At 47.4% G+C, this 17,979-nt stretch overlaps 1 protein-coding gene across 1 annotated transcript in view; it reads left to right on the top strand.

Annotated features, from left to right (window-relative positions):
* SARNP (SAP domain containing ribonucleoprotein) overlaps positions 1-17,979 on the top strand; it is a 214,069-nt gene that overhangs the window by 25,599 nt on the left and 170,491 nt on the right. Inside the window, exon 7 of the mRNA XM_029594794.1 lies at positions 9,261-9,289. Coding sequence (XP_029450654.1) covers positions 9,261-9,289 — 29 coding nt within the window. The remainder of the gene's footprint in view (positions 1-9,260; positions 9,290-17,979) is intronic.

Genomic DNA, 17,979 nt, shown 5'->3' with positions numbered 1-17,979 from the left:
ATTGCTTTCTCCTTTTTTGAGTTTGTTTTGAAAAGTCTGGAAACACATGAATCTTCATATTCAGGAAAAGCTCCAACCTATGGCGCAAAAACATTCTAAGGACCCAGTCCTTATCAGACTCCATCAGAAAGGAAACTATTAATGTGGCAGGTTTAACCAGATCTTTTTGGGTGGTTTCCAAAAGCACTGTTACATTCAAGGGAGATTTAACTATAGGTGAAAACTCCGATGCTTCATTCATATTTTCAGGGCCCTTCTTAAATGAAGGTATATAATATATGCGAGAAATAAGTGGCCGAGCTTTCTCTGGAATCTTCAAGTTTTCCATTAAATATCTCTTCCACATTTCTTTTGGGGCCACAGTAGGATCCTTGGGGAAATTAATAAAACGTAAATTTTTCCCCCCATATTGATTTTCTAAATTTTCCAGCCGGTAGGCGAGCATTTGATTTTCCTTTATAACATTTTGTTGCAAACTCATAAGTTTTCCCATCTCAGCCTTATTTAAATCAAAATTCTTCTTTGTCTCAACCACTTCTGCCTCCACATGTTTAATACGAGTATCCAGGATAGAGAAGGAATTTAAATACAGAGTTAATTTGGTGAGCCAAATTCAAATTTAAAGCCTGGATAGCATCCCATAGAGAGTCTAAAGTAATAGATGTAGGTCTTACCAGTTCCACAGACTGGCAAACTGCCTATGCAAACGCTGAATCTTCCCCTTGCCTTTTTACTCCGTCGACAGATGAAACCCCCACTTTTCCTGAATCCTTATTCGGCACTGTTTGAAAAAACGCCTAATCAGGAGGCACTGCAGTGTCTCCAAGATCTCTCAGCCAGCTCTCCCTTAGGCCGGCCCAGTGCGTGTACTTCAGCAGGGTTGGAGGGGGCTCACCGCTCCTTTGGGGAAAGAGAGATTGACAGCTCAGGGAGCGAACCGACTTCCTCTACTTGCTGGCTCTCCTCCAGCGAGCCTGCTTCCGGATTAACTCCTCCATGTCGGACATGGAAGTCCATTGGACCCCGAGCCTCCACAGCCGGCAATTGTGCAGGTAAACCCCGCTCTCTTGCTCCTCTTTTTCTACCAGAGTGAGGCATTTTTGGGGCAAAAATGGCTGGGCTCGGTCGGGTGTCTCATGAGCGAGTCAGGGCAGCCATCTTGTTTCCCCCCCCCCCCCCCCCCGCCTTTCTTTTCTCACTTCACCAGGTTGCCCAAAGTGCCTTCCTGCTCACCTGAACTCTTCTGTAAACAGGATGGATAGCCCTGCCCTTGACAGGGTACAGTGTGGGTGAGCTTCAGGCCTAACACATCTCTCTGCTCAGGGGTTTGGGCTAGTAATCCCATTCAGGGATTGCCTTTCATCCCCTGATACTCTTGATGCTGTCCTGCTGGTCAGCCATTGTCTGGTGCTTTGGCACGTAGGGTCTATCATAGACCCTGCCATCGTTGCTTGGGTTTTCTGCTCATTATGCCTATTAGCCAAACATGGGCATCCCGGGGTTCTGAAGGAACTAAAAAATGAAATTTCAGATCTATTAATTAAAATTTGAAACCTATCATTAAAATCATCCATTGTACCTGAAGACTGGAGGGTGGCCAATGTAACCCCAATATTTAAAAAGGGCTCCGGGGTGATCCGGGAAACTATAGACCAGTGAGCTTGACTTCAGTGCTGGGAAAAATAGTGGAAACTATTCTAAAGATCAAAATCGTGGAGCATATAGAAACACATGGTTTAATGGAACACAGTCAACGTGGATTTACCCAAGGGAAGTCTTGCCTAACAAATCTGCTTCATTTTTTTTGAAGGGGTTAATAAACATGGACAAATGTGATCTAGTAGATGCAGTGTACCAGTAGATGTAGTGTATTTTCAGAAGGCATTTGACAAAGTCCCTCATTAGAGGCTTCTAAGAAAAACTGAACAGTCATGGGATAGGAGGCGATGTCCTTTTTTGTGGATTAAAAACTGGTTAAAAGACAGGAAACAGAGAGTAGGATTAAATGGTCAATTTTCTCAGTGGAAGTGCCTCAGGGATCTGTACTTGGACCTGTGCTTTTCAATATATTTATAAATGCTCTGGAAAGGAATACGACAAGTGTGGTAATCAGACTTGCAGATGATACAAAATTATTCAGAGTATTTAAATCACAAGCTGATTGTGATAAATTGCAGGAGGACATTGTGAGACTGGAAGATTGGACATCAATTGGCAGATGAAATTTAATGTAGACAAGTGCTAGGTGTTGCATATAGAGAAAAATAACCCTTGCTGTAGTTACACAATGTTAGTTTCCATATTAGGAGTTACCAACCAGGAAAAAGATCTAGGCATCATATTGGATAATACATTGAAATCCTCGGCTCAGTGTGCTGTCAGTCAAAAAAAAAAAAAGCAACATTATTAGGAAGGGAATGGCAAATAAAATGAAGGATGTCATAATGCCTCTGTATCTGTCCATGGTGGGACCGCACCTTGAATACTGTGTACAATTCTGTTTGCCGCATCTCAAAAAAGAAATAGTTGCACTGAAGAAAGTGCAGAGAAGAGCAACCAAGAGGCATGGAATGGCTCCCCTATGAGGAAAGGCTAAAGAGGTTAGGGCTGTTCATCTTGGAGAAGACACAGCTGAGGTGGGGATATGATAGAGGTCTACAAAATCATGAAAGAACTTGAAAAAGTTAATGTAAATCGGTTATTTACTCTCTTAGAAGCACTAAGGGGCACTCCTTAAAGTTAGCAAGTAGCTCATTTAAAACTAATGAAAAATTATTTTTTCACTCAGCGCATAGTTAAGCTCTGGAGTTCATTGCCAGAGGATGCGGTTACAGCAGTTAGTGTAACTGGGTTTAAAAAAGGTTTCAAGAGGAAAAATCCATAAACTGCTGCAATAGTAGCTTGAGATCTATTTAATGTTTGGGTACTTGCTAGGTACTTGTGACTTGGATTGGCCACTGTTGGAAACAGGATGCTGGACTTGTTGGATCTTTGGTCTGACCCAGTATAACGTATCTTATGTTCTTATGTATTAGCAGTTGGAAACAGAGCAAAAGCTGATGTCACATTATATATATCCTTGCACTGATATCAGCCTGCCAGTATTCACAGTCTCCAGCAGATGGTAGATGTGCATCTCCCTACTGGGGATTGCATTGACGTTTAATAGAAGGAGAAAGAAGGATAGAAATGTATTGCCCCACTCTCTTGTGGTGATACCTTATGTTCCCTTCTTAGTTGAGATTTCCTGAGGTGATTTTGGTGGATTCTCCCTCAGGTGGGTATCTTGGTCTGGTAGCTGTTTTTTCTGGCGAGGACTAAGCTGTAAAAAAACAAACAAAAAAAACTGAAAAGAGGGGGAGTTGATTTTAGGGATTCCTCTTCCCTCTGGTCTCCGTACTTGGCATGCCAGTCAGTCTGTTCCCACCTCCGGGGGAATTGGGGGAACTCAGGTAGTCTGGCAGGTAGAGCGGTCCTTTAGGCTAGGCCACGCTCTCAGGCGCCGAATTTTGCTGCGTGCTATGCTGCGGCGGTGTTTGCAGGCTTTTCCACACGCATAAGTCTGCCCGCTTCAGGATGTTGGTTCATGCTAAACGCCTGGCTGGATGCCAGGGCTTTGTGTCTAATTGTGCACCTAGCTGTACACCCGGTTGGACGCATATGGATGCCCAGTTGTGCTCATAGGACGCCTTCTGGAGCGCTTGGTAGTGTGCCTGGAGGCGCTTAGTTGGAAGCACAGTGATGTGCTTCAGTGTGCCTAAAAGTTTGATGCACAAACAATTGGGCGTCCAGCTGATGGGTTATATTGGGTGCCTAATTTTTGGATGTCTAATTTTTGGGGCATCCAGTCCATTCAAGCAATCAGTTCAGCCGGGTGTGCACTCTTGTCAGAGTCAGTTTAGCATGTGTGGTTTATTATGGCACCAATAGCAAAGAAGCCTAAGCACTTTACCCTGTGTGCTGCTTGCTAAATTTGGCCATCTCAGCCTGGCATTCCCTCTAATTTGTGTAAGCACTGTTTGGAGGTTCAAGGAGACTTATCTCCATCTGACTTTGCTAAGCCTGGTCCTTCCCAGCTTGTTGCGGGAATGGAAAAAGAGAACTACCTTCCCCCTAACTCGTTCTTCAGTGGGGGAAGGTAGTTCAGTGAGTGCAGAACCAACGCCCCTTAGGTGGAATTTTTTCAAGGGCTGCAGTCTTTTCTTCAGGTACAATTGTTTCCCCCAGTTAATAGCAATTCAGCTCGCAGTCTGCCGATCCCCAGTCCTGGTGTTGCAGGTAGGCGTCTGAGTAAATCTAGGCCTGCCACGAGTCACTCCAATAGGTACCCAAGTGTCAAGGATGAAACCTTGGAGGTTGGGGAAATTCCTCTGGTGCTGGAGCCATATAGATCTATGTTGCATTTCTTTTATAGAGATAAGTTACTGGCTCTGATTTCCCAGACACTGAAGATGCTAGGAGTACCGGGGGCTGATTCCATGTCTTAGCCAAAGAAAGATCCCATTTAGACTTCTTTGCGTAAAAACTCATGTTTCTTTCTTATTATGGAGGCTATTCAAGAATTGATTGATTTTGAATGGAGCGCCTCGGAAGCTAATTTTAAAGGGGACCAAACCTTGGAAGGGCTGTGCTCCCTTGGATCCAGCTGCGACCCACCCCCGGGAACAGGAGATAGGGAGACGCCTCTCTTTATTTTATCGGAGGTGGGTTGAGATTACGTCAAACCAATGGGTGCTGGAGGTGATAAGAGACAGTCAAACTCTGGAGTTTCTTCATGTGCCTCGGGATGTCTTCATGCTGTCTCCATGCAACTCTCCGCAGAAGAGACCAGCAGTGGAGGGTATGTTATCAAGACTCCTCAGCCTGCAGACTGTAGTCCCAGTGCCCAGGTCTCAAGAAAATATGAGTGGATATTCCATTTACTTCGTTGTGCCGAAGAAGGAAGACTCCTTTCGCCCCATCCTAGATCTCAAGGGAGTCCACCTTCATTTGCGGATGATTCGATTTTGCATGGAAACCTTTTGCTCAGTGATAATGGCAGTATAGTGAATTTTTGATGTCACTGGGTTTGTCAGAAGCGTACCTTTCATATTCCCATCCAACTGGAGCATCAGCGATTTTCTATGTTTTGCTGTGTTGGGGCGACACTATCAGTTCTGGGTGCTACCTTTTGGTCTGGCCATCGCGCCCAGAACCTTTTCCAAAGTTATGGTGGTGGTTGCGGCAGTGTTAAAGGATGGCATTCTCGTTCATCCGTACTTGGACAATTGGCTGATTCTCACTAAGAGTCTGGAAGAAAGCCTCTGGTCTCACGCAAGGTGATCTTATTGCAGGAACTAGGTTGGGTGGTGAACCTGGCCAAGAGCAAGCTGCAGCCATCCCAACACTGGAGTACCTAGGTGTTCGCTTCGACACGAAGCAAGGCAGACTGTTCCTGCTGGAGATCAGCATTTAGAAGCTAATGGCACAGGTGCGATTGGCAGAATCGGTGAGCCAGACTGTGTGATCTTATCTACAGGTTCTTGAATTGATGGCAACCACCCTAGAAGTCGTTTTATGGGCGAGGGTACATATGTGTCCTCTTCAGAACACCCTGCTGGCTCGCTGGAGTCCTCAGTCTCAAGACTATTGATTTGGCTTCACCTTTCAGTGAAAATGGGCATACAGTTGCAGTGGTGGTTGCAAGTGGACAATATAAGGAAAGGAGTTTCCCTATGATCACCGGACTGGCTAGTACTCATGACAGATGCAAGCCTCCAGGATTGGGTGGCCTACTTTCAGGAGTTGATGGCCCAAGGGTGCTGGAGTACAGAAGAGTCTCTCTGGAGCATCAATCGCTTGGAAGCCCAGGCCAGTTGGCATGCTTATGATTTGTGGGCCGGTTGCAGGGTTGAGCAGTCTGGATAATGTCGGACAATGCCATGACAGTGGCTTACATCAGTTGCCAAGGAGGAACAAAGAGCCAGCAAGTGTCGCAGGAAATAGCCCAACTCATGGAATGGGCAGAAGTAAATCTTCAGATCTCAGCCTCCCACATTGCAGGAAAAGACAATGTAAGAGCCAATTTTCTCAGCAGACAGTCTGGACCCAGGAGAATGGGAATTGTCGAACGAGGCATTCCAGCTCATAGTGGACCACTGGAGTCTCCTGTTTCTAGACCTTCTGGCGACATCTCACAGTGTGAAGGTTTCTTGCTTCTTCAATTGCAGGAGAGACCAAAAGTACTTGGGCATCGATTCTCTTGTACAGGAGTGGCCAGTGGACAAACTCTTATATATGTCTTTCTCCCGTGGTCCATGTTGGACAGAATCATTTGGAGGATCGAGAGTTACACGGGGATGGTACTTCTGGTGGTACCAGATTGTCCCAGGAGGCCATGGTATGCAGATCTGCAAAGGCTCCTGGCGGACCATCCTATCCAATTACCAGTTCAAAGGGATTTGCTGTGACAGGGCCCTTTTCTTCACAAAGATCCGACTCCATTTTGTCTTATGGTATAGCTTTGAGAGGGCTCAGATGCTGAAGCATGGGTATTCCACTGCGGTGATTGCCACCTTGCTATGAGCAAAACAATTCTCCACTTCCTTAGCTTATGTACAGGTTTGGCGAGTGTTTAAGGCTTGTTGTGACAATCGAGGGGTCCTTCCTCATTCAGTTAAGATCCCACTCATTCTGGAGTTTTTGCAGGATGGATTGAAAAAATGTTTTAGCTCTTAATTCATTGAAAGTACAAGTGGCAGCTCTCTGCTGTTTTCAAGGTCAGGTGAATGGTGGACCCTTGTAGGCTCATCCAGATGTGGCTCGCTTCTTAAAAGGTGTGAAGCATATTTGTCCTCCCTTGTAGTTGCCAGTCTTAATCTGGTTTTGGATTTCCTGGCGGGTTTCCCCTTCCAACCGCTGTGTAGCCTGTCCTTGAGGTTACTTACGTTGAAAACAGTGGTTCTTTTGGCAGTTCTGCACGAAGAATCTTCGAAACACAACAAGCCTTGCTGGGAGCCATTCCTGAGAGCGACTCCGGGGGCGATACAGACACATACTGTTCTGTCTTTTTTTTTTTTTTTTTTGCCAAAGGAGTCTCAGATTTTCATTTGAATCAATTTCCCTGCCGACTCTGGACAGAGAAAGAGATGTGGATGAATATCACCTATTATGAAGCTTGGATGTTAAGAGTCATATCTTGAGGTATTTGGAGGTTTCTGAAACTCTCAAGAAGACGGACCGGCTGTTTATACTCCATAGTAGAAGTAAACAGGGTGAACCGGCGTCGCGGGCTACAATAGGTTGCTGGATTAAAGATGCTGTCACGGCCACATATGTGGATGCTGAGCAGCTGTTGCCTAGTCGGGTTAGGGCTCATTCCACTAGGGCTCAGGCAGTGTCACGGGCAGAGATTAGATTGCTGTCTCCTGTTCAGATTTGCTGAGTTGCGACATGGTCTAACTTAGATACCTCTTCCAGGCATTATCGCCTGGATGTGCAGGCCCGGGAGGACGCAGCCTTCGCACATGCAGTTTTGACTGGACCGCAGGCAATCTCCTGCCCTGTTTGGAAGTAGCTTTGGTACATCCCACTGGTTCTGGAACCACCTGTCTGAATGCTAAGAAAGGAGAAATTACTACTTACCTCATAATTTCCTTTTCTTTAGTACAGATAGGTGGATCCACCTTCCTGCCTTAGCTGCTGAATGGTGATCCAGAATAGCTGAGAATTCCAGGGAGTACTGGTAAGTGTCAATCCAGTCCCCTGACTAGAATTATTGCATGACTTGCCTGAGCTCAGTGGCTTCCTGTTGGCTGAGTTCTGGAGTGGTTGTTTAATAATCAAGTTTTTGTTAGTTTGTCCACGGTTGGCTTTTGCAGAGAATACTGGCAGGCACAGGGGTATATATATACCATGATGTCAGCTTTGCCGCCATCTCCATCTGCTGGTAGAGGTGCATAACCCACTGGTTCTGGATCCACCTATCTGTACTAAAGAAAAGGAAAATATCAGATAAGTAGTAATTTCTCCTTCTCTGAGGACAGCAGGATGTTAGTCCTCATGAAACCCACCGCCTCCCCTGGGAGTTGGTTTCTCCACATATTAGCTATATTATGGACTGAGGGACTCTGCCTAAGGAGCAGGTTGATGACGGACTATAGCTGCACATGCTCAGTAGGGCATATTTGAAAGTTCTAGATTCTTTAAGAATAAAGCTCTGTGCCGAGCTCCATCCGATGCTGTAATCCATGTGTGAGATCTAACATCCTGCTGTCCACGGAGAACACCTGATACAGGTAAGCGACGCTGCTTTTCCCAAGTGGCGCTCTCGCTATACTTGACCGGAGGTCCCTATAAAGACAGTGGCAGGGAAGTATACTTGTTTTCTTTTTCAGCTTCATTTTGTTGGGAAACTGTTTTATTAAACATCCTCATATGTAAATATGCTAATGAAGGCTTTAGCTATTCCCTGCCCTCCTCCAAAAGCAGAGAGGTGTATAAACTTAATATATGTTTCCTTAATGCTCCAAACTACTCAACTTCTGACCAGGAGTTAAAAAGGTTCTCAGGGCCGGTGTCGCTGTGGCTGAACTTGGAGTTTGAGGTGTGGGGGATCCTGTACTCTGGATTTACATGCAGAAAACATGGATTATGAGTACAAAATCATATTTTCTGCACAGAAAACTTGGTTTGTGTGCATAAATTGTTTTTAGGTGCTAAGCATTTTTTTATTGCGATTTTTGGGTTACTTTGCGTGTTTTGTTTTGTTTTTTTTTTTTAAACTCCTGATGCATTGGCATAACATTAAGTTACTGCATCAGGAATTAATTTTTTTTTTTTATAGCATGTGCACAGTTTTAACGTACGGCTTATTACATCAACCCTCAAATAAGCAGTCCAAACAGCCCTAGGGAGGTAGTGCTGAAGCTAGTGCTCATGTACGGACATCTAATATAGCAAGGCATTGGTAACAGGTTTGGAGGAATACAATATTCACTTTGTGTCAGTGGGCTCCAGCAGTATATGACCTGTATATGGGACTTTGCTCTAGGTCATAAGAAACAGGCTAGTCAGTTCTGGTTTTCAGATCTTAATTACTGGATGAGAACCAGGTCAGAATGAATAAACTGGCCTTGCTAAGGCAGATGAATGGGAATAAATTCCAGAAAATATCTGATTTATATTTTGGCCTCAAAATCATATTGTTTGTAGGTGGCTGTTTGTACTTTTGTTTATAGAAGTCCTCATTTTTCTTTCTTCTCCCTTTCCTGCCCTCTCAGGTTTGGAACAACGGCTCCTACACCTAAAGGTAAGAAGCAGTTTTGCAATTAGCATGGTCTGACTTATCTCTGTGCCCTTATTAATTTCAGACTTGGCTGATAAAAAGTTTTCATAAATTAAAATTTAACTATGCAGCAACCTTTCTTAGCTTGCAAACAGATTGTTACAAAGCTGATGGCCTCAAAATTTTCCTGCACTAATATTTGCACACTCATAAAATGTCATTGTTCAACAATTTGTTCCTTTTTTAGGATATTGGGATTTGGTTGTATGTGTGTTGTTTTTTTTTAGGATTATTGTTTTAAACCATATAAAAGGTGAAATTTATTCTTATCTGATAATTTCCTTTTGAGTCCAGTCAGACTAGCCCAGATGAATGGGTTATGCCCAACAACCAGCAGATGGAGATCAACAGCTTTGCCGATGTTGTTCCTTCTAGCCATTCGTGCCCATCTCAGCCTGCCAGTATTACATGTAATAAGTTAATTTCTAACCAGTTTAACCCCCTATAAATCAGAGGGATTTCCAAAAACGATATATAGATCTGAACACTGAGCCTACCTTTTTAACATCATTAGAATTTAAACCAGCTTCATCCACTTAAGGGCTGAAAGAGAGAAATAATTGGCAGAAGAAAAAACTGGATGGGTTCTGGACTGTTCTGACTGGATTCAAGGAAAGAAAATTATCAGGTAAGAATAATATTATGGGTGTGGACCCTTAGGCCGAGGTGGAGTTGGTGCCATCAGCAGGTGGAATTGGCTGAAACAGAGGCCCAACTTTAGCTTCACCAATATCAGTCCACATTCTCCTTAGGTTGAGCCCTTGGGTGCTGGGGTCGGCTGGACTTAGGCTCGGGCCTCTGTGGAGGTGAAGATCTTTTGAGTCAAGAAGTACCGGCCAGCCACAGAAGAGGAGCGAATTCAAAATCTAGCAGTAGTCCGGGGAGGCGGCAGGTGATCAAAGTCAAGTTCAGACTGAGTTCGCTCAGTGTCATAGTTTGGGCTATGGTCAGTGGCAGGCGGAGGTCAAGCAGTACCAGGATCCAATCTGAAGTCAAAGCCAGAAGACCATCCAAAGAGGTGAGGAGCGAAGAGGGAGCAGGAGAACAAGCAGCCACACAAGCAGGAAGAAGACGCTGAAGACAAGACGAGGGGGAAGACTGACCATGAAGAAGACAGGGACTTAGAACTCAGACTAGACTGCCACACAGAAACCAGAAACAGGACAAAGAACTCAGGAACACAATCGTGAAAGAGACACAGGAGGAACTAGGAACACACAGAGGCAAATCATTACTCTAGTGGAGTCAACCTGTTGCCAAAGCGAGGAAGTTAAGGTTTGGAGTCCTTTTATAGGCCTTAGCTGGCTGATGTTATCAATAGGAGCCACAGGGGAGGGGGCTCCTGAAGGTCCCTTTAAATTCAGTCCTAAGGTGCACGCCTAAGGAAACCTGCACTATGCAAGTGTTTGGCGACATCGGCTGCGAAGAGGGCAGCGGCCGCGCTGTTTGGGAGCCTGACAACCCCGGACTGGTGACCTGCCACGCTGAATGTGGTGGTTCGCGGGATTAGCCTGTGGACCATCAAATGCAATGGATTTCACATTCCCCTTCATCCAGTCAGACCAGTCCAAATGAATGGAATGTATCCAAGCTATTTCAGAACAGGGCAGGACACCTCCAACCCAGCTATAAACCCTTTCTTCAGCAAAGGTAGCCTCCTCTCTTGCTCTCACATCCAAACGATAATGCTTGGAAAAATAATGTAAAGAAAACTATATCACTGCCTTGCAGATCTCCTGTGGAGAAACCAAATATAACTCTGCCCATGATGCCACTTAAGTTCTAGTAGAATATCTGTTTCAGTAAAGGCTTGCCCTTATCCACATTTTCCTAGAGTGTAGCCAGATGGACTCATGACCAATGGGTATTGTGCTCTTCTGCTAGCAGATGGGAGACTGAGTCAGATTTCAAAGCTGACGTCACTCTAGATATACTCCTGCAGTAACTTCAGCTCTTCAGTATCTCTGTCTCCTAGCAGATGCGGACACTATCCCACACACTAGAATAGTGTTAAGCATTTCAGCAAAGAAGAAACAAAATTTACCTTAAGGAAGATTGAGCCCCGCTCTCCTGCGGTGCTATCTAAGGGTCCCTCCCCAGTCGAGAATTCCTGAGATGATCTTCGATATCCCTCAGAGGTGTGCCTTGGTCTGGTAGCCAGTTCCCGGCATGGACTTAGCCCCCAGAGTGGCTGAAAGGCAGCGGGTGCAGAAATGAGTGCGATGGTGAAAGTAATTCCCTCTCCCACCCCCCCCCCCCCCCCCCCCCCCGCAGCTGGAGACCGTTTGGCACACGATCGGTAAGCGCCGAGACCAGGCGAGGTTAGAAGGGAGCACCGATTGGGTTGAGCAGCCTTGGTTGGGCTAGGCCCCGATCCTGTGCAAGGGTCCACACACGTGGAGACCCTCAGGGGGCGCCGTCTAACACGTGGGGGTCGTCTGCGCCATCTTCCCTTCTTGACCGGCAGTACACGAGGGGCAGGCCAGGCGGCCGATGCACCTAACTTGGGTGTGCACAACTGAGCGCACAGCCACGTTTACAGCTGCACGCGCGCAAACACATAGGGACAATGGCACCAGCGCCCAAGGAGGCCAGAAGGCACTCTTTGCACAGCCTGCCACATAAGAGCCGCACAGCCTGAATTGGAGTCCTGCCTGTGTCAAAATTGCGAAGAAGCCCAGGGGGAACCAAAGCCTGGTCCGTTACTGTCGAGAGATGTTTCTGGAACTACTGACGATAGCTCTCCTGACCTATGCATCTCCGAGATGGCTTCCCCACAGGAGGGCACATCTGGGACCCCTACTCTGACTCCCCCTGGGATTAACATGGACCCAGGGACCTTCTCCTGGTTGGAATTTTTCCAAGGGATGCAAGCCTTTGTTCAGGCACAATCAGCCCCAGCTGCGCCCCAGGCTCAACCCCTGCCAGAAGCACAAGATCCTCCCAGCCCAGCTCGGATGCCTCGAGACATGCCTCACCTAACCAAGAACTTCCCTAACAGGGACCCAGACACCTCAGATGATGAGTGACTCCCTGGAAGAAGGAGAAATCCCTCCAGGAATGGAACCATACCAAACCATGCTTAGCTTCTTCCACAAGGACGAATTACCAGCCCTTGTTTCCCGGACTCTGAAGACACTGTGTATTCCTGGCACGGACCCTATGGCGGAACTAAAGAAGAACCCCTATCTTGGTGTCCCTTCTTAGGGCCTCATGCTATTTTCCAATGATGGAAGCCATCCAGGAACTCATTGACCTGGAATGGGATTCTTTGGAGGCCAGCTTCAAAGTGGGTCGGGCCTTGGAAGCCCTATACCCTCTAGAACCAGCGACCAAGGAACGCCTGCATTTCCCGAAAGTGGACGCTATGGTCTGTGCCGTCTCAAAGCAAATAAAGATTCCCGTTGAGGGAGGGGCCGAATTGAAGGATACTCAAGACAGACTATTGGAATCCATCCTTAAGCAGGCCTTCGATGCAACAGCAATGATACTGCAGATTGCATCCTGCTGCGCACTGGTGGCACGTTCCTGCTTGCTCCTCTCGAGAGAGGCAAATAACTCCGGAATGCATACCGGTGAGGCAGTGGAACCTGCAGCAGCCTTCCTCACGGACCTAAGCTCAGACCTGGTGCGCACCTCAGCCAGGGGCCTTGCCTCGGTAGTGGCAGCCAGAAGACAACTATGGCTGCGAAATTGGTCTGCAGACGCCACATCTAAAGCGAATCTCACAAGAATGCCTTTTAAAGGATCTCTCTTGTTCGGAAGCGAATTGGAGAAGTTAGCCAGCAAATGGGGTGAATCCCCAGTGCCTTGGCTACCGAAAGATAGGAGTAAAAGATCTCGGCATCCCTCCCCCAGAAGAACCAAGGGCAGAGGATCGCAGTGCTTTAGACCCTACAGGAGCTCGCAGTTCCAGGAACCTTATCCTTCCGGAAGGTCCCAGCCCTTTCGGAACAGAGAGACCAAGAGAGGAGCAGGCCCGGGGCAGGCTCCAGCACTGCTCCACAATGAGAATGGGCCGACCCATCCACAGGAAGAGGATATAAGGGGTCGACTTGCCGTCTTCTACCAAAGATGGGTCGAGATAGTGGACAAATGGGTTCTAAATATCGTTCGAGAAGGTTACTCTCTGGAGTTCCGCAGCATCCCTCGAGACAAATTTATGATGTCACCCTGCCACTCCCACTCCAAGAGACTGGCAGTAGAAACCACTCTAACAAGACTACTCAGTCTGAAGGCAATAACTCCGGTTCCCACGCCCCAACAAAATACGGGGCACTATTCCATCTATTTATCCTTCCCAAGAAGGAAGGATCATTCCGGCCCATCTTGGATCTCAAAAACGTCAACCGTCATCTGCGGGTTCTACACTTCCGCATGGAAACTCTTCGCTCCGTAATAATGGCAGTACAACCGGGAGAGTTTCTAACCTCTCTGGATCTTTCTGAAGCCTACCTTCACATCCTAGTTGTTATGGTTTTGAGGTGTTGGAGTGGATTCTTGGGTACTGTGGTGATGACCACTCCCACTGGGAGGAGCCCCATGAGGATCCACAGTACTAGGCTAGACTCTAGACACGCAAACACAGAGATTTGTCTTTTATTATACAGCAGAATAATACCACCAGAGGTGGCAGTAGTGAGGTGATCCAGAGGTAGCAGTCCTGGGGCCCTCGGCAATGATAGTATAGGGAGTGCAGGATGCAGGTTCCCAGTGCTGATCTATAGATGAGGCAGACTGACAATGTTAGTTTACTCATTAAGTTGGTAGCTGTATAGATGGAGATCCCAGCAGGCAGAAGTAGTTGAATACAGGCACAGAGGCAGGGAGAGCAGGCCCTCGAGGAGCGAGTACCTGATCCCCTGATAGGTACCTGAAAGAAAGCAAAGGGCTCCCGAGGAGCGGATACCCAGGTTAGAGAATTACCCCCGAAGGGCAGAGAGAGCTTCCAGCGGCAGCAGGGAAGCGGCAGAGTAGCTTAGACCGGACAAGTCCAATCCTTGCTAACTCGATTTGTTAGCAAACGAAGGGCAGGCTAAATACCCGGATGGCGTGATGTCACTCGAGGGGGATGCCCCCGAGGTTCCCGCCATGACGTGGATAAAGATGTGGGTGGCGTGCGCGTGCTCACCCTAGGAGGCCCTCAGGAGAAACATGGCGGATTGCCTTGCCATTGCTGTTCCGGGGACGCCGAAGAGAGTGGCATGCAGACGCGGCAGTAGCCATCTTCCCAAGGCTAGCGGGGAGAGCAGAGAGAAAGGTGAGGCACAGAGGTCGAAGCCGTCTGAGACCGGATGCAACACTAGTCCATCTGGATCACCAGCGCTTCCTGCGCTTTGTGATAATGGGTCACCATTACCAGTTCCAAGCGCTACTCTTCAGCCTAGCAACTGCCCCCAGAACTTTCACCAAAATCATAGTAGTCGTGGCGGCAACATCGAGGAAGGAAGGGGTCTTAGTACACCCTTACCTGGTCGATTGGGTAATCGGGGCAAAGCCTTCGGAAGAGAGCTGGCAGGTGACCAGCAGAGTCCAGAGCCTACTGCAGGAACTCGGTTGGGTCGTGAACACAGGCAAGAACAGTCTGCAGCCCTCTCAATCGCTAGAGTACATGGGGGACTGATTCAACACCAAACAGAATAAAGTCTTCCTCCCTCCTCCGAGGAGAAGGAAACTGATGGAACAATTACGATTGATGACCAATGCATGCCCCAAGGATTGGGACTATCTTCAAGTCCTCGGCCTCATGGCATCAACCCTGGAGGTCGTCCCATGGGCAAGGGCCCATATTTGACCTCTCCAGCGCTCCTTACTGTCACGAAGGAACCCACTGTCCCAGGACTACTCAATTCGCCTCTACAGGAAGACCACCTAAGCAGAAGAGTAAGCCCTATCCCCACCGAACTGGATCTTGCTCACCATGAATGCGAGCCTGCGAGGGTGGGGAGCCCACTATCAGGAACTGATGGCCCAGGGACAATGGAACAGGGAAGAGGCGGAATGGAACATAAACTGCCTGGAAGCTCAAGCAGTCAGACTAGCATGCCTGCGATTCAGCCACAGACTCTGAGGCTGAATCTATGCCTCAGAGTTGGACAACATGACAACGGTTGCTTACATCAACCGCCAGGGAGGAACCAAGAGCCAGCAGGTGTCTCGGGAGATAGACCTTCTCATGACATGGACGGAGATAAACCTACAAGGGATCTCTGCCTCCCACATCGCAGGAAAAGACAACGTCTCAGAAGACTTTTTCAGCAGAGAGAGCCTGGACCCGGGGGAATGGTCGCTGTCAACCACAGCCTTCCAACTGATAGTAAATCGCTGGGACCTCCCAGCCATGGATCTACTGGCCACCTGTCTCGGTGCCCAAGTCCCAGGTTCTTCAGCTGCAGATGAAAGCCACAATCCCAAGGAATCAACGCACTCGTCCAGACTTGGCCAGAGGAAGACTTAACCGTACGCCTTCCCCTCCATGGCCACTACTGGGCAGGGTCATCTGCAAGATAGAACATCACAGAGGACTAGTTCTACTAGTGGCCCCGGATTGGCCAAGACGACCATGGTACGCAGACATGCAAAGACTCCTTGCAGGGAATCCTCTGTACCTACCTCCACACAGGGATCTTCTCCGGCAGGGTCTGATTCTCCATGAAGATCCATCTTGATTCTCTTACGGTCTGGCCCATGAGAGGACTCGCCTGAAGAAGCACGGTTACTCAAAGGCCGTGATTGACACCCTGTTCCGAGCGCACAAGTTCTCCACATCCCTGTCATACATACAGATCTGGAGAGTATTCGAAGCCTGGTGTGAGGACCGTGGTATTCTCCCGTGGACAGCCAAGATTCCCATGATTCTGGAGTTCCTACAGGACGGTATGAAGGAAGAGGTTGTCACTCAATTCCCTCAAGGTCCAAGTGGCCGGACTGGCCTGCTTCAGAGCCGAAGTGGACTATATCCGGCTATCAACCCATCTGGACCTGTCCCACTTCCTAAAAGGGATTAAACAATTCCGACCACCCCTAAAGTGGCCGGTGCCTCTATGGAATCTCAATCTAGTATTAGACTTCCTAGCAGGGGCTTCCTTCAGACCAACACGCGGTCTGTCACTATGCCTCTTAACATTGAAGACTGCATTCCTGGTGGCAATATGTTCAGCTCGTCGCATCTCCGAACTACAGGCTAGTCGGGAACTGTTCCTTAGTTTCATGACTGGAACCATACAACTGCGCACTGTCCACTCCTTCCTGCCGAAAGTGGTTTCAGAGTTTCACTTGAACCAAACCATTTCACTACCATCTCCGGATGAACAAAGGACTCCACGCCTTCTTCGCCATCTAAATGAGGGCAGACTCCTAGTGCGGTACCTGTAAAGATTGGAACAGGTGTGCAAAACAGACCGATTATTCGTTCTTCACAGCGGGAAGAAACAAGGAGAAGCGGCCTCGTGGGCGACCATAGCCCGCTGGATCAAAGGAGTAATCAAGGCAGCCTACATAGAGGCAGGAAAGCCCTTACCTCTACAGGTTAAAGCTCATTCTACGAGGGCCTAGGCAGTCTCTTGGGCAGAAACCAAGCTGCTGTCACCCGCCGAGATCTGTCGAGTGGCGACGTGGTCCTCCATACATACCTTCTCCAGGTTCTACTGCCTGGATGTTCAGACCTGAGAAGATGCAGCCTTCGCAAAGGCAGTATTAAGTGGGCCACGGGCAGCCTCCCTCCCTGTCTGGGAGTAGCTTTTGTACATCCCATTGGTCCTGAGTCCATCTGGCTACACACTAGGAAATGGAGAAATTACTTACCAGATAATTACTTACCTGATAATTTTGTTTTCCTTAGTGGAGACAGATGGACTCAGCATGGCTGTCCCAGAAAAGGAGAACCTCGGATAGCAAACCTCAAGACTAAGCAAATATGTGTAAGCCGCAGCCTACCCCTAGGTTAAGACACCCACAGTTTGTCCGGTGTCGGCGTTAATTGGTTGAGTGCACTGGCAGTCTCCAGTTTGGAAATTAGTTGAACCAGTTCAAGTTTCACTCAAGTTTAATCAAGTTATTTAAGCAAAGATATATCCACAATGGCTTTTCAAAGAGAATACTGAAGAGCTGAGGTTACTGCAGGGGTATATCTAGAGTGACGTCTGCTTTGAAATCTGACTCAGTCTCCCATCTGCTAGCAGAAGAGCACAATACCCATTGGTCCTGAGTCCATCTGTCTACACTAAGGAAAACGAAATTATCAGGTAAGTAATTTCTCCAATACTGCCACAATAATCTCTCTTATCCAACGTGCAATGGTGGCTTCAGCTTTCCTAATGCCACTGAACAACACAAAAAGATAATCAGATTTTTGAAACTCATTTGTACCTTTAGATACCTCAAAAGCACTCTCTGCACATCTATGACATGGAGTCCTATATTCTCTCCCTTCTATATGTTTCCTAAAGGAAGACAAAAAAAAAAATGCCTGATTCAAATGAAACGGTGATACCACCTTAGGGAGAAAGGAAGGTGCTGTGCGAATTTGAGCCATATCCCTGAAGATAACTAAAAAGGATTCCCTGCAGGAAAGCACTTGTAACTCCAAGATCGTCTTTGGAACAAATTACCACCAGAAAAACCATCTTAAAGGTAAGTAACTTCAATTAAAATTC

This window comes from Rhinatrema bivittatum, chromosome 3, assembly GCF_901001135.1.
Source record: "Rhinatrema bivittatum chromosome 3, aRhiBiv1.1, whole genome shotgun sequence".
Lineage (NCBI taxonomy): Eukaryota > Metazoa > Chordata > Amphibia > Gymnophiona > Rhinatrematidae > Rhinatrema > Rhinatrema bivittatum.
The sequence above is the reverse complement of the archived record's forward strand: the minus strand, read 5'-3'. Positions and strand labels throughout refer to the sequence as shown.